General features: G+C 44.4%; 1 protein-coding gene across 2 annotated transcripts in view; it reads right to left on the bottom strand.

Moving 5' to 3' along the window:
• Positions 1-1,984: 1,984 nt before the first annotated feature.
• HSPBP1 (HSPA (Hsp70) binding protein 1) overlaps positions 1,985-15,956 on the bottom strand; it is a 282,294-nt gene continuing 268,322 nt past the window's right edge. For both annotated transcript variants that reach the window (XM_085616381.1, XM_085616380.1), the window contains one exon: positions 1,985-3,148. In XM_085616381.1, the coding sequence (XP_085472507.1) occupies positions 3,071-3,148 (78 nt within the window). In that variant the 3' untranslated portion in view covers positions 1,985-3,070. The remainder of the gene's footprint in view (positions 3,149-15,956) is intronic.

Genomic DNA, 15,956 nt, shown 5'->3' with positions numbered 1-15,956 from the left:
ACAGGGATATTTATGGAGGGTTCTTGAACTTGATCTTCCTGTTGCTCATAAGGTTAGTGCTCCTGAAAAGCATCCAGGCGTTGAGAACTGGGACGCCCCCTATCCAAAAAAGAATAGTCCCCTTCTAAATACGTAGATGGATCATCCATTATTTCTTCTTCCTTCGAGTCCTGTCACTTAACTCTGAGTTGTGAAGGACTGTAAACAGGATCAAAAGGTCCGTCATCTTCAAAATCCAGAAAATCCAGAAGACGAGCAGGTGGTAAAGGAGAAACTTTTGAAAAATCTTACAGAAGGGAAGGCGTCAAGTTAAAAGTAGAGTCACTTTTTGACTCGTCGACGGAATCCCCAATGGGGTCGGCGGCGACACAACAGACTGGGGTGGATGAAGAGTCGTTGACAGTGAATGAACTTGCTGAACCGTCGACGATGAAACCCTCACCAACAGAGAAGGCCTACCTGCAGCTGACGACGGTGACACCACCACTGCCATCGTCGACGCTGCCGCCGGTGCCGTCTTGACCGTCGGCGTAGTAGGCGTCGCTGGTGAAACCTTCGACAGAGCGCCCACTGAAGTGGAGCCAGAGGTAGCAGACAGAGATTTCTTCGTCGAGGAGTCCGCCGACAAGCATTTTCTGTCAGCTGAAAAATCTCTGGAAGGAGTAAGAGGCGTCGACGGAGGAGCAGAACCCGACCTCTGGTGAGAAGACGACGAACCGGGCTGGTCTTTACCTTTTTTCTCCTCAATCCCCTCCTTGCTCTGAGATCTGGACTTTTTAGGGTCCTTAAGCAATGAGGAAGATCCTTCTTTCTTTCTCTTCCTAGAGGAGGAATGAGGCTTCGCCTCAGAGTTAGTATTTTGCTCCTTTTTAGGTCTCGCTTGACCCAGCGCATGCGCTGGTCTGGCGAGACTTATTGAGAGGGCTCCAAAAAGTGCTACCAGGCCAGCCTAGAGCTACAGTGCATGTGCGCGGGCGCGCGCGCTGCGCTTTACCGTGATTACTTTCACTTTCGCGTCCGCAGGCCACTTTGATGTTTGAATGCGATCGCGATCCCTTTCACTTTCACGGCCGCTTTGCATAGCCAATAGGTCTCGCTTTTGGGACCTTATAAGCATTTAGTTATGCAATTGTTGCATGGCTAAACACTTATAAGGTCCCAAAGGCGAGACCTATTGGCTATGCCAATGCTTGTTTCCTTTGCACCCAGAGAAGCAGCCTAAACTCACGGTCCTTGAAGGTTTTTGAAGAGAAAGTACGACAGTATTTACATTCTCTGGGCTTGTGTTCTGGATATAGGTAGTAAAGACACTCCTTCTGAGGTATGATGGCCCTGCTGGGGAAGAAGACTCTATGGTCTGTGCTCTGATTGGTTAGAGTTTGGATGTTTTATAACAATTGCAACAGGTTGCTAAAAGCTAGTGAATTCTTATGGGAATTTGAATGTTAAAGTTTTATACTGCTATTTTCCTGTTACCGTGGGATTCCCACGATGACGACGGAGAAGATTCAAGCATGTGAATCTATAAAAGATACAATACTGGAGAATAAAGGGGAAGAAAGGTCATGCATAGATATTTCTATGTTTCTTCCAGCGAAGCTGTCAGTGATGTTTAACAGAGGGAGCAAGGCCCAACCTCAAATGCTGCTGCCACTTTTGAATTGGTATAGCATGTGAGACTAACGCGGGTGAGTGAGAGAGAGCATTCTCACTGCTGTAGAATATATCTACAAAAACACAGCCAATGGAGTGACGTAGAACACAGATTTGTCTTTCTGTAGATAAACGGAGGGCTCCAGCTACTTTTCCCACAACCTTGATACGTTTTACAAGTCTACACACAATTTACACAAAAACCTTGGCCTATGGTGCAGTATAAGAACTTACACATTACTAGTAATGCTCAATTATCTCTATTCTTCTATGGGAGGAGACCATTATGCAGGCTAAAAAGTATCCCCTGAACAAAAAACAGACAATCAAATGGATTACAAGGTATGACCCTTTATTAGAAAACAACTACACAGTGCTGCGTGAAATCTTCAGACAATCCGTTTACTTTGTCATTATTTCCAGACGTGGGTTTTTACTCCTTCTCCTTGCTTCATTAAACTGGAAATTCATATTTAACATACACAAGGAGACCATTATCCGCCTACTAATTAAGTCTGACCCATCAAGTTGCTGACTGTCTGGAAAGTGAGTCAAGCTACTACAAAGAAAATGCAGCATAAAGACTTGAAACATTGCTATGTGGGTTTCCTTGGACAAATATACAGCTCGGATCACACTACGGCTGCAAAATGTTTAAATTACTGCAAATTATGAATGATAAAACATGAGCAGTGCCTAAGCTGGTAAATAAACTATACACTCATGCACTGATGACAACGTGCGATTTCTGAAGCTGAAATAAACATTAACAATAATATCGGGGGCGTGCATGTTCTGAGAAATTAGTAAATAAATATGTTTGAGGGAGAGTGCACATTTTTACAAGTCCAGTTGGGTGGAGCAGTGTCACAGAAATCTGGGATACGTAGATGAAGTGACTGGCCTGGGATGCTCAGTTTGCAGCAAGTGGCACCACCTTCTTTCTTCTGAAGGATATGTTTTGAGTAGGATTTTGTGGTTCTACCTCATACAGTAGGACAAGTCAGGATAAAAATGCACGGTAATTCCTATCTTCAGGCATGATCGTTCCCAAATCACTCAGAGCAACAGAAATCCTAATTTAGCAGATGTAAACCCCATTAAGGGAATTAAGGAGGCGGGAGAGTTGCATCTTGGGAAATAAGATCAGCAATGTGATTATCTAACTTTCACAACATCCATCCGGTTTGTTACTGAGGGAACAGGACTATAATTGGCACCAAGTATTGCAGAAGGTCCATAATACAATTCACTTGTTGGTAGGGACTCCCTCGCATTGGTTCAATGGCGTCACTTGTAGAACCCGCAACTGAACATCCCATCAGCCAATGTGGTATGATTGGCAACTTGAGCTACTAGATCCAATTGATAAGGCTGGTCTTGCTGTACTTGCTAGAAAGCAATAGGATTCAACCTGTCACCGGTCCATGCTCTGGTCATCTGTTTGGTTCTGGAAACAAACCCGGAAAAGACGCTCACAAAACTCCAGCTCCTCCTAGAACAGAAAAGAAAAGAAAGGTTACAGACTGTTCACTCAATGCTGCATTCTCTCTTTCTGGGCAAGCTTTCTTCAAAGATGGCAGCTGCATCTACACACTCAGAGTGCGGCTATGACTGCCAGTATGTTGTATCCAACCTAGGACCAACAGAGAAGATAGATGCATTTTATGTACAGGCTACAGTCAATAGGGAAAAGTGAAACATCATACATAGAGGACATGACCTGTGGAAAGCTCACTGCATCTTGCATGTAAGATTGACAAACAAAAAAAGCTATTTTCGTACAGCTTTAATTCTTCAGTATTCAGTTTCACATGACTTTTATTGTTTTCCTTGGAGACAGAAAATCCTTTGAAACACTTTCAATTCAATTCAATAATACTTTATTTCGACCTATTTCGGCCATAAAAGTAGCAGTTAAAACACAATACAATAAAATACACAATAAGAGCATCATCAGTTAAAAAAGAAAAAGAATTTTTTTTACAGCTAACACCCCAGATTAGTCTAGGCACTGTTTCGAATTAAAAAACTCCTTTTTATCCAGAATGCATGGAGATACTTAGAAAGTGCAAACACAATGTAAGCTGCTGTATTAGATTTAAAGACTCTAAGTGCATCTGCATATTTACGAAAACCCAGGTTCCTACATACAGGTATAATCCAATGCTTCCGGGCTCTGCTGTACATGGGACAGAAGAAAAGGATGTGGCATTCATTCTCTAAATCCGTACTACAGCCAGGGCATTTGGAAACCCCGGAGCTAGACCACTTGTTTGTGAAGCATGCAAGGGGGAGGCAGCCAAACCTCCATTGGATGTATAACTTTCTGGCCAGTACAGGATAAATTACATTTAAATAGTCCTCAAAGGAGTATACAGATTTAAACTCTAAAAATGAATTTACCATAGGACCGATACGTGAGTTATGCAGCCATGCACTGGTGCATCTAGCTCTATGTGACTGGGTAAGCTGTTTTCCTGAGATCTCACTGCAGACAATCGCTGGCTGATGCCACAAATCCACAAGACCCATTAACGTTAATTCCTGTTTGACATAGGAGAGCCAGGGGATGTGCACAGCTTTGCTCAGATTTAATACTTCCTGCAGTTCAGTTCTATATTGTGTGAGTTCAGGGGTTAGCCATAATCTCCTCCAGAATCTGAGGGGTTTAAGAGACAGTTCCTCCTGGATTGGGAGAAGGCCCAGGTCAAGCCGAAGAGGAATAAGGGGGGTACTCTGCGGGAGCATTAGCAGCTGCCTCAAGAATCTATTCTCCGCTTTAGTTAATTCGGGACTCACAACATACCCCCATAGTTCCCCCCCATACAGGGCCGCTGATCTTGCCCTGGTTTTATAAATTTCTAAACCTGGGCTTATGGGCCTATATGATGAGGCATCGTTCATTTTCAAAATTCCACCCGCTGTTTGAGTCAGTTTAAGCTGGGATTTTAAGAGATGAGGCACCCAGGAGAGGTTTTCGCTCAGCGTGACACCTAGATATTGAAAGGTCTGCACTCTCTCAAGCGAAACTGTGTCCAATATAGGAGGGGGTCTGGTGCGTCGTGGGGGATTAAAAATCATGAATTTAGTTTTGTCTACGTTGATTTGTAGACCATGATCAATACAGAATTCATGAAACCCAACCAATGTGCGCTGTATCCCCATGGGTGACTTAGCTAATAAGAGAGTATCGTCGGCGAACATTATTGCCGCGATTTTCTTACCTGCCAGCCTGGGTGCATCGTTGTTTAGGACTGCATCCAGGCGAGAGATCAACCCATTCACGTACAGGCAGAACAAGGTGGGGGCAAGGACACACCCTTGCCTAACTCCCTTGTCTACCGGGAACCTTGCGGACAAAACTCCTCCCCTCGCACACCTGACCTGCGCAAAATTCTGTGTATGCAATCTCACTAATATGTTCAACAGAGTATTAGGTACTCCCAGGTCCCGAAGAACAGCCCACAATTTCCCCCTAGGCACGGTGTCAAATGCTGAACGGAGATCAACGAACACCATATAGAGGCTGCCACCCTCTATAGTGACGGTCTTCCAGTATAGCATAGCTAGGCGGAATAGCTGATCCGTGGTGGATGTTTTACTCCTAAAACCAGCCTGATAGGGTGACAAAATATTATTCTCATTGATCCACTCTTGCAGGCGATCTAAAATAAGTCGCGCAAATATTTTTTGGGGGACATCAATGAGACTGATAGGTCAAATAGTTTATTCAAGCAGCCTTTAGTGCTATTTTCCTGCATCCAATAACTGAAGCGGAATTTGCAAGCTCTGCCTACTGTAGCATTTTTATATTACACATAGTAGGAAATGTACCTTGAAATCGATGAGGGGCAGAGTAGATTAGATGTGAATCAATGAAAGATATCAATGTGTGTGTGACAAGTGTTACAGAGGAGGGTTTTTTCACCAATACATCGATCTTTCATATTTTTAACAGAGTACAAGGCAGTGTTTTTATTGTGTGTGTAAGAAGATGTCTCGTTCATCTTCTGGGGTTCACATGACTGCTTAGCCCATTAGTGTCTTGGCTCTCGTGTGGACACACAACCAGTTCATCTTATATGTAGGGAGTATTCATAGGTATAGTTCTCCAAGTAGTTGCATTCCAGATCTTTTTAAGCAGAACCCCCCTTCCCCCCAAACAGGGCCATAGTCGCTACCTTTGTCCTAGTCGTCAGCACTGTTGCTCAACTAGGTAGCAATCTGTTGACTTTGGCGTAACAGTACTTTATGCATGAGAGCAACCTCCCAATTCTATATTTGGGTACAACCTGTCCTTTGTTGGCATTACCAAAGAATACAATTTACCATTAAAAACTAATCTTTTGTCATTCCTAATAATTTATGTTACATGTATGCACCATTACCCACTCTACTGTTCTGCAAATGAGCCCATAGTTCAAAATGCAACTTTCTTTCAACCGCCAATACCCTAATCAGTGGCCTAAACCTTTCAGGAAAGGCTGTCTTCCTCTTGCTCACTATCGAGAGGGCACGTAGATCACTGGGCCAGTGACTACTTACGGGGGGGTCCGTCCGATCATAGCAAGGCTCTTAGATTAAAGTGACAAAGATACTACGCTCCGCCTGGCTCAGGTATGCCGCCCTCTCTAATACCTGCACACCGAGATCTCTTTCTTTCCAGACTTCACTCTGGCCCATCCAGCCTGCCAGACAAGACTTTTTGTAGATAAACTAGCCCTTTGTGTCCACCTGTGGATGGCATGGGATTGGCGACCCAATTTGCCTGCAGAGATGCATCTTGCCCCCCGCCGTCCTGACTATCCCTTCCAGCCTCCCAGTGCAAAGTGTGCTAGGAGGGCGTTGGGCCATTTTACCGCCACACTGAGATGAGTCCCTTTATGTATTCCACGATCTCCTTCGGGGAGTTGCCTGGGTGGGTGGGGTAGTCTTGTTCGGCCCATTTGGGGGACCAAATTGGGTGGTGGGTTATTGATTGTGGCAATGCTTCTGAAGTATGCTTTTTGCTGGTTTTCTCCCCTGTTTAGCCTTTAAGCTGTGAGATCGGTTCCTGCCATACTGCACACGCCTGATAATCTATTGACATCCCCCACTTACCTCTCTGTTTTTCAATAGAGCCAGTTAAATGTTTCAATTGGAACATTAGGGGCATGAATGACAAACGGAAGGCGCGACACGTCTTTGCCTCTTTACAGTGCCACAAAAAATACATTTGCCTGCTGCAGGAGTAACGCCTGACGGACACGACGTAGATGCGCCTAAGAGCGTGCTCGAATGGGGAGAAGCATGTAGCCTGGTACTTAAATAATGCGCAGGGGTTGCGGTGGTGCTCTGTAGAGGACTTCACTGGTGTACGCGCCACAAGCTTTGCCAACCACAGGGGCGTTACATTATTCTGGCAGGAATCCTATGGGGACACCCCTTGACATTGGTATAAATCTACAGACCCAACACTAATTTCCCCCTCTTTTACGAAGAGGACTGGTGTCTGGTGGGGATGTTGGGCCTGGGGGCGGTGCTCTGGGACAGTGACTTTAATGTAGTATTGGATGCCAGCGCCCATAGATACCGCGAGACGCGCCACCCACACCTGCAAGCCGTTGCACAACTGCGTGCCATTATTACTGACAATAGTCTTATAGGCATCTGCCGTGCCCCCCACATTCACAGCTTCAAGGGAACTTGCACACACAACACTTGGTCCAGAATGGACTTCTGGCTGGCCACCAGAGATGTTGTTTCCTGGACCACGGATGTTCATCATCTCCAGCGCGCACTTTCCAATCACGCCCTGGTTCTACTGCAGCTTCACTTGCCTGAAACTACTGTATGCGTTTTCTTGGAGGCCCTCCCCCAGGGCTTTATGAGACCAGGTGTTCCGGAGCAAGGTTCAGGCAGCCATCAAACAATATTTCTAACATAACATGCAGTCAGTCACTTTTCTGTCTACCCTGTGGGAGGCCTTCAAGGTGTTCATCCTCGGGGTTTGCACTGCCAAACAGGCCAGGTGCTGAAAAAGTTACGCAGGGAATTTACCCGGCTGGAGGCAGAGATTTGCGCTTTAGAACTGCAGTATTTCGAGTCATTGCATCTATTCGTAGCACACTAGTGAAGTGGCCGCAACTTGGGAAACATTATCTGGGGAGAAAGGCCCGCGTCTGGCGGTACAGGGAGGGTGATAGGGTGGGCAAGACACTGGCATGACTACTGCGCAAGCCCTGGGTAAGTGACTACGTAGTCGAACTAATGAACAATCACCTCGATCTATGCTGACCTGCACTACTGAGTCCAACTTTCCTCCCCCCTGACTTAACTTCCTACCTGGACTCGATACGACTGATGTGGCTAGAGAAGGGTCGTTGCCTTCTCCTTAACGAACCATTTACGGTGGAAGAAATTGTTCAGGGTATTGGGGTTTTACCTGGGGCTAAAGCTTGTTGACTTGATGGCCTTATTGCCTCCTTCTACAAGGAATGCGTGGCCCTGCTTGCCCCACACCGCCTTAACATGTATAAGGAGTCCGTGCGGCATGAAGTGCTACCTCCCTTCCTGTGCGAAACCCTCATAGTTACTATCTTGAAACCTGATAAGGACCCCAGATGCTGCGATTCATATAGGCCGATCTCACTGATCAATATTGATAACAAAATCTTGGCTAAGCTGATTGCCGGATGCCTCCTCCCTCTCTTGCTGCTCATTGCCCCGCCAGACCAGACTGGTTTCGTGACGGGCTGGTCAACAGGCCATAACCTGCATATGTTCTTTGCACTCAAAAACACGATTAATCCCAAACTTGGGGCTGCAGCTTCGTTCCTGAACGCCACTAAGTGTCATGCCCCGTGGTCCTGCCCCCATGATACTTTGTGTATTTAAGGAGCTTAGACGCACACGAACGCGCTTAACGTTCTAGCTTCTGGCCCCATTTCCGTCTGTTCCGCTTGTGCCTGACTTCCGTTTGCGAACTTCCTGTTCCTACTAGCGTCCTCCGCGTAGGAGGAAGCTTTGGCTCGCCGTTGGTTCCAGTCTTCCCCGACCCTGGTGTTTTGCCCCGCAGTCCTTTCTGCCTGCATTGTTGAGCCGGATACAATCTTTTGATCTCCCTACTCCATCGGGAGATTATTACTGAAGCTGGTCTCGGTGTACCATCCCGGGGCTCCATCAGCCGGGTGTTACGCCTCGCTTCCGGCTTTCTCCTCACTGCCGGGCAGGGCTATCCTCTGCCGGGCAGGGCTCTGGCTGTACGCTCTGGATCCATTAAAAAGAGGCGTGTGGCAGTATTATAGCCTCTTGCTCCCTCCCTATCTATTTCGTTCCTTTATCTTTTCCCTCATTTTCCCTCACCTTGTGTTCCGTCCCGCATTCAGCTCTGTCCTCGCTGTTGGCGGGGCCCAACCTGTGTACTCCACATCGGGCATAGCCTGGGTGCCCCGCATACTTACGAGAGTACTCCCCGGTCTTCCCTGAGAAGATATTGTCCTGGTATTCCTCTGGGGATACTTGCGTGTACCACTTTGCAGTTAAGGCTCATTACTTCAGAATCACGGTAACAGCGCAGTGCGCTGCCCCTTTTTGTTTATATATATTCTTGCTATGGTATGGTGACATTGAGGGGGGTACTTAGTTTTCGTTACTTCCTTGGCAGATTATTCCATTCACAGTTACAGAACAAACACAGTTACCTAAGGTGGATTTATATCCTTTGTTCTCACAGTTCTTCAGTAGAATCGTGAGGAAGTCGTACACGTTTATAGCATATGGTTTAGAGCCTAGTGGAGACTCCTCTCTAATCTTGTGTTTTTCTGTTGTACAGGACATCAGACATTGAACCTATTACGTTTACCCACTACACGCCTAGAAGTAACATAATCATGGTATGTGTGACAGGGGGTTTCACTTAGATAACTGGGTTGTACTAAGAATGTGAAAGCAAGAAATAACACCGTCTTTTTCTACAGCTGGATACAGCCTCAACTATCTCTGACGTGGAGCCTTCAACCCTACCAGAGTTGTTCCCCCGCCTTTCCTTGTTTTGTTCCCCTGTTTTCCACTAGTGTGCCATCGGATACTCTAGAGTCTGATAGAGTCGGAAGGCCATAGGGGAAGGCTGAGGTATTCTCTCCAGGTTCCTGACGCTCCTGCGGAAAAATCTTGGCAGTCATAACACTAAGGCATTAGACTCGCTTGAATGGCCCTACCTACTAGCCTGTTTAGGGGTTGGTAAAACATTCATACATCTGATCCGCCTACACTACCTTTTCTAGACCTTTTACTGTATCCTAAGAATGGAAGAATGGAGGTTTGTGTTCTGAGCTCTACAGAAAACCCATGGCACATAATTCACTCTTCTGTTACGACAGTTTCTCAGGATAAAGTGAAATTGTACAGAATTGGAAAAATACAAAGATCACACCATCACAGTGAGCAACTGTTTCGTACAGAGATCCTACCCTACCAACCTGGTCAGAACAGCGGCTAAGAGAGCGAGGAGTAATAACAGGGATGCCCTGCTCGAGTCTCACACAAAACCTCCACCTGAAAGACTTGTATGTGTAACCATATACAGTCATCTCACGGACACTGTAAGGAAAGTGATTGAAAAAAAACTGGCCAATTCTGAATGTAGGAAGTAGGTCACTTCCCAAACCTCTATTTGCTTTTAAAAGGCGCAAGAACATTAGAGACCACATTGTCCGCACTAGTCCACGGGAGCCCATCAGTCAGCCAGGCCCGAGTATCCTTTGGTCCCTACAGCCCATTATTGGACATTTTCCATGTGGTTCCTGTGCAGTTTGCTCTTATACGAGAGCGACACATGAGATTGATCTTGGTCTCAAAACACAGTGGAAACTGAACAAGCATACAAATTGTAACACTGAGGAAGGGATCTACCTTTTGAAATGTCCCTGTAACGTGAATTATGTAGGAATGACCACTCGGAAGACTAAGATTAGGATCACTGAGCATCGTAGTTCCATTAGTTGCCAAAAGACGAACATGAAACTGCCTTATGCATTTTTTAGGTCCTGGCCACACAGTGGATGCCATCTTTTGGGTAGTATTAGATAAATCACAATACACAACCACCATGGGTTCATTGGAGTCAGTGCGCTTTTATAAAGAACAACGCTGGGTGTTCAAGCTTTAGAGTGACAAATCAGAGCTCAATGAGGAGATACCGAAGACTAACTTATTCAGATAATTAAATCATTCTGTATTCCAATTGCTTTTCCTACAATGACATAACACAATGTCTGATCTGGGGATACATTATGTTTACCTTGTTTGTCTCTGATCAGAATCTGGGTTCATTATGGATTCGCACGCGTGCCTATATAAAAGTAATTACCAAAGTAAAGAGGGAGGCAGAGGTAGCGGCTTGTTTTATCCTCCTATTAGCTGCGTAGTATGACAAAAATCGAGTATTTTGATGAAAACCTGCCCTTAGGTAATTAGATAGGATACAACTAGAATTTGTTGTAATCACTTTCTAGAAAAATACTTCTTTTCTCGAGACCCCCGCCAGGGTTGTCCCTAGGAGTACAGTATGCGGTCTCCAGGGAGAGAAGTAGGTAATTCTGACCAAAGGCGGCTTTGACGAATGATTGACTATAAGCCCCTCTACCCCTGGCTTTGACCATGATGCAATAATTTAGCATTATCAAAAATAAGGACTAATTACTAGAACCACACGGATCAATTACTAAAACCGTATGTATACAGTGCATGCTCATTAAGTGTGCACACTTTGCATCCTCAATATAGGTTTCACTAGGAGTGGTACACACAGGGCCTGACCCCGTGGAGTCCTAAAGAAGAGAATAGCTTGAAACACAAACACATTAGTGAGACAACCAGACTCATAAAGGTCAGGTTTTCTCTCAGTACCAACCCCTGATTTGTAACCATGGCAACTAGAGGCGGGACTAAAAGAGTGGCCTACTAGTTAGGTATTTTTGAATTTTCCTTTCCACCCACTCCACATAGTCTACAAAAAGTGCTCCTACGTATCTCGCATTTCGCAGCCTGCCTCAATCTGTAGAGGATTGAGAGGAACCCCAATGATGAAGCATGCCACCTAGGGGCAACCTTGGTGGGTGAGGGGTCACTAGAAAAAAAGATTTTTTTCTAGAAAAGTGATTACAACAAATTCTTGTTGTATTCTATCTAATTCCCTAAGGGTAGGTTCCCTATATTATAGTAACCATACATGCATTTGTTAAATGATCAATTACCAACTGACCTTGAGCTAGATTAGGTTATAAAACAATTTTTTTCTCAAAATGGTTGTTCCTAATTTTCAGGAATTGCAATCTCCTTAGAGGAACTTAAACAACCTTTTTTCAAAAACCCATTTGTCACGTTTGAGCTGGTACACACATTATAGACAGAGAATTGGGACTATGGGTCCCATACTGCAGAGAGGATCTCACGCCCCACGTGACCCGCGCCAAACACGTCGTCTGACGTGTTTGAAGTGGGCTTCCTCATTATTGTTTTAAACAACATCAGAGCTGCCGGAGTTCTACTCTCGCCGGGATGTCTACATAGATGTGCACCAGACCAACGGAGGTAAGGAGAAGAGTACGCTACCTCCTGATATTGCTTGAAGAGATAGAAATATACATAAGCGCAATGTCCCGTAAAATCGCCCGATTCGATTTTGGGTAGGTGTGAAGCAGCTGCATTTTTTACTACGATAGGTGCTGTAATTCTATTCATTGAGGCATAGTAAATACTCAGTGCTGACTAGAGAAAGGGGTGCGAATAGGCTTCATTTAAAGCCGCACCGACATGCATACAATTAAACAAGCAACCAACAATGCATGTTGTAAGCCAGCTGACTCTTTGCAATATATTGATTTACTTGTGTAATATGATATATACAGATAAATGGAGACACTTTACCCCTTACACAATATATATGGATTTAAGTTTACTAGTTTACATGATATAGAGACTGTGCTGTGATCTGTTTTTATAGTTGGGCACAAAAAGATGTACCTAGAGCTTGGAGAGTTGTTTGGCATATCATTCAATAAGTAAGTGAAACCAACACATACTAAGTGAAGTTCTTTGTGGTAATGTCAGAATATGGAGCTTTGATTGTTGTGTTTGATTTACAGAACAGACGAACTCTTTGAAGTCACTTGGGTCGTTGACTACCTGACCGCCTTGTTCCTGTGGTGGCAAGTATATTTACACATCTTTCTTTTTCACAAATGCAGAGTGACTACTAAAACTAAGCTCCTGACGAATGCCACTGGATACCTTAAGGGGACCAATTCATGGCAGAAACATGTGGACCCACATTAGTGATATATTGTTCTGATCCCTAGTCCTCATTTTTAACGTTGTGCTTGAGGCCACCCAATAAAGATTTAGCGGACCCATAGAGACAATTTCAAGTCATTACACTTTCTAAACTCTGCCCCTCATTCACCTTCTAACGCTCATCTTGAGAAAACACCTCAGCTCCTCCCCTTTGCAGAGTTGTAGCGCACACCTCGGTGTGAGGAGGGAACCCATATGTTGAAGCATGTCATCTAACGGTGAGTGAGGGTTCTTGTCCTGAAGAGATTTCTCTCCTTCTGACATTACACAATCTCTATACTCTTTCCATTCTTTCTCCTTCTTTTCTCTTTTTACATACAGCCGGGCGGATTCTGTGTGATATATAACTATTCGGAGGGATCAATACCCCCTGGCTTGCTTGATCCCTTGTGATCCTATATGTGTAGAATACTAAAAGGTTGCCAAAACCACAAAAACATTAAATTAAAATACCCAATAGTCTCTGGCTGGTTGTTATGTGCCCAATAAGCATTATCTAAAAGATAGGCCGATGGGCTAAGAAAAATCAACTCTGGCGATAACAAGAGAAAGGTTAGCACTTGAGCACATAAAAATGTTGACTTTAACTCTACAGAGTACAGACATAATAACCCACTAAAGGTCTATCTCCCGGTTATAACCTTGTGATAGGGGAATAAAATACAAGACACAGTAGCAATCCTCCACTACAGAACTGTCAGCCATTGACCCCAGCAGTGAGGAGCTATCCTTACTACATCACGGAACCATCCGTATTTGATAGAAGCTCACCATGGACTAGAGACAGGAGTGGGCTCACTAACGGAGCATGCCAAATAAACTGGAGGAAACACCATCTTTCTTAAATAATAGGACTCTTCAGATCAGTTTAGCCCCAAGTAAATATGTCTAAAGGCTATCCAAATAGGATTAGATCATAAGTGACCCCCTATTTAGGGCAAGGGTGCCCTAGGTATAGTTGGACAGAGCAAAGAACCATAATGTGGACCAACAAAACAGACCAGATTTGATTAAGTGAAGAAACACAGCACCTCCAAAGTTGAAATATAAGATATTGAAAAGTGTCCCCAATGCAATCGTCATAATTTCACAGGAATGTGAGAGGATTGCATCAAAATCTATTTATCAGAAATGTTTACAGCTGATATAGCAGGAATCAAGTCAGAGAGGTTGAACAGAAAGGTCCCCAAATCTGATTCACCATTTTAATATCAAAGCTATGGTGCTAGTAAATCAAATAAATATAAATAGGAGCAAGAAGATCAAACCTGATCCCTTTCTGGATCTAACAGTGGAAATACTCCACACTAAGTAGGAACATGGTCTTGGCATGTGACAATGTGGATGCAAGTTAAGTACAATAATGGAATTTGGTGAAAATTATGCATTGCAAGGATAACTGGTGTAGCCTATTCATGGGATGCTGTGGCAGTTACTGCGTAATGGAAGACTTCTGTGTGGTTACTATTTGACATTAGTTCACAGGGCCTAAAATCCTACAGCACTCCAATAGAATGACTAATGTATTTCTTTGGACAAAAGTCTCTGGTTGTGAAGTAGAGAAATCAAGGAGTACTCTGGAAGGTGGAGTAGGTTAAAGACTTAAATGGAACACAACATGGTAAATAAACTTAATGTGCAGTTAGTATAATGAATTTAGATTCTATTTACAGGCAAGTGAAAAGAGCTAATAAATGTATCACAAAACCTGAAGATGCCAGACAGAGCTACTATAATGCAGCAACTCTGCTATATCTCTGCTCCTCTGTTCCAACTGCCTATGGTTTTTGGTTCTCCGCTAAAGAACGAACATGGCTATAGCCCCAGCTGTAGAGTTTTCAGTTTGAAAATAGCAAAAACGTGTACCCCCACTAGATCAAGCACTATGGTCCAGTGCACTGGTTATCAGAAAACTGTTCAAATAATTGCATGGGCAGAATTCAGATTAAGTTGGTCTCTCAGTTTTCAATGGGGGCGGACATAGTAGTGGGTCAGCACTTATCAATGTGTCATCCAAGGATACTAAACTTAAGTGGCCCTGATTTCGAAAATGCCCAATCACAGTCAAGATGTTCCAGTTTTGGTGGCAACCACAGGACTGGGATGCACACTAAACCTAAAAGGTTTGCCAAATCCAGTTGGGAACTGTGCTTTAGCATTAGGGATTTAAAGTCGCATCTCCACAACTGAAGCACTTAAGAGATGGCTAAAATGGTTTTGAAACGGGATACCCATCCATTGCGAAAGGGATGAGAGCCCACATCAGCATTGTTACTTTGGAACAAGCAAAGGGCAGAAACAATCTTTACTAAATGTACAGGGCAGGTCACGGACGATGCACCCTTACCAGTGATAATGCAAAGTGTCTCTGTATGTATGTATATCGTATTTCTCTGGCGCAAACCTAGCCAAAGGGCAATGGAGCAATGTACATGGTCAAAGAAAAAAATAAAGTCAATGAGTAATAGGAAAGAAAGTTGGTTTCTGGACGGTTAGTGCATTGTGGTGTAGTGTTCTTTAAAGAGATGAGTCTTCTACTCTTTCCCCAATTGAAACGGCACCGGTGTGGTCCTGATGGATACAGGAATGCACTTTGCGAAATTCAAGAAGAGAGGTGGAGACTTTGATGTGGAGTGGGAGGCTATTTCATGGTTTAGGAGTGATGCAAGAGAACACCCGTCCTCCTGATCTGGTTCTGTGTATATGTGGCTTGTGTGCGAGTAGGAGTCCTTCAGAGCAGAGGTGTCTGGGTGGTTGGTGGAAGGAGATGCAAGGCAGGTGGAGCCTAAGTTGTGTAGTGCCATGAATTTGTGTGTGTGAGAAGTTTGGATTGAGCCCTTTATGCTCCCTAAAGTGTGGGGTGAGTTGTGTGCGGGAGTTTGAGGATAAGTTTGGCTGCCAAGTTCTAGATGTTTTTTAGTCTTCTAGTGACTTGCTTAGTTATCCTGGTGTAGAGGGTGTGCCTC

The sequence above is a fragment of the Triturus cristatus genome, chromosome 7 (genome assembly GCF_964204655.1).
Source record: "Triturus cristatus chromosome 7, aTriCri1.1, whole genome shotgun sequence".
NCBI lineage: Eukaryota > Metazoa > Chordata > Amphibia > Caudata > Salamandridae > Triturus > Triturus cristatus.
The sequence above is the reverse complement of the archived record's forward strand: the minus strand, read 5'-3'. Positions and strand labels throughout refer to the sequence as shown.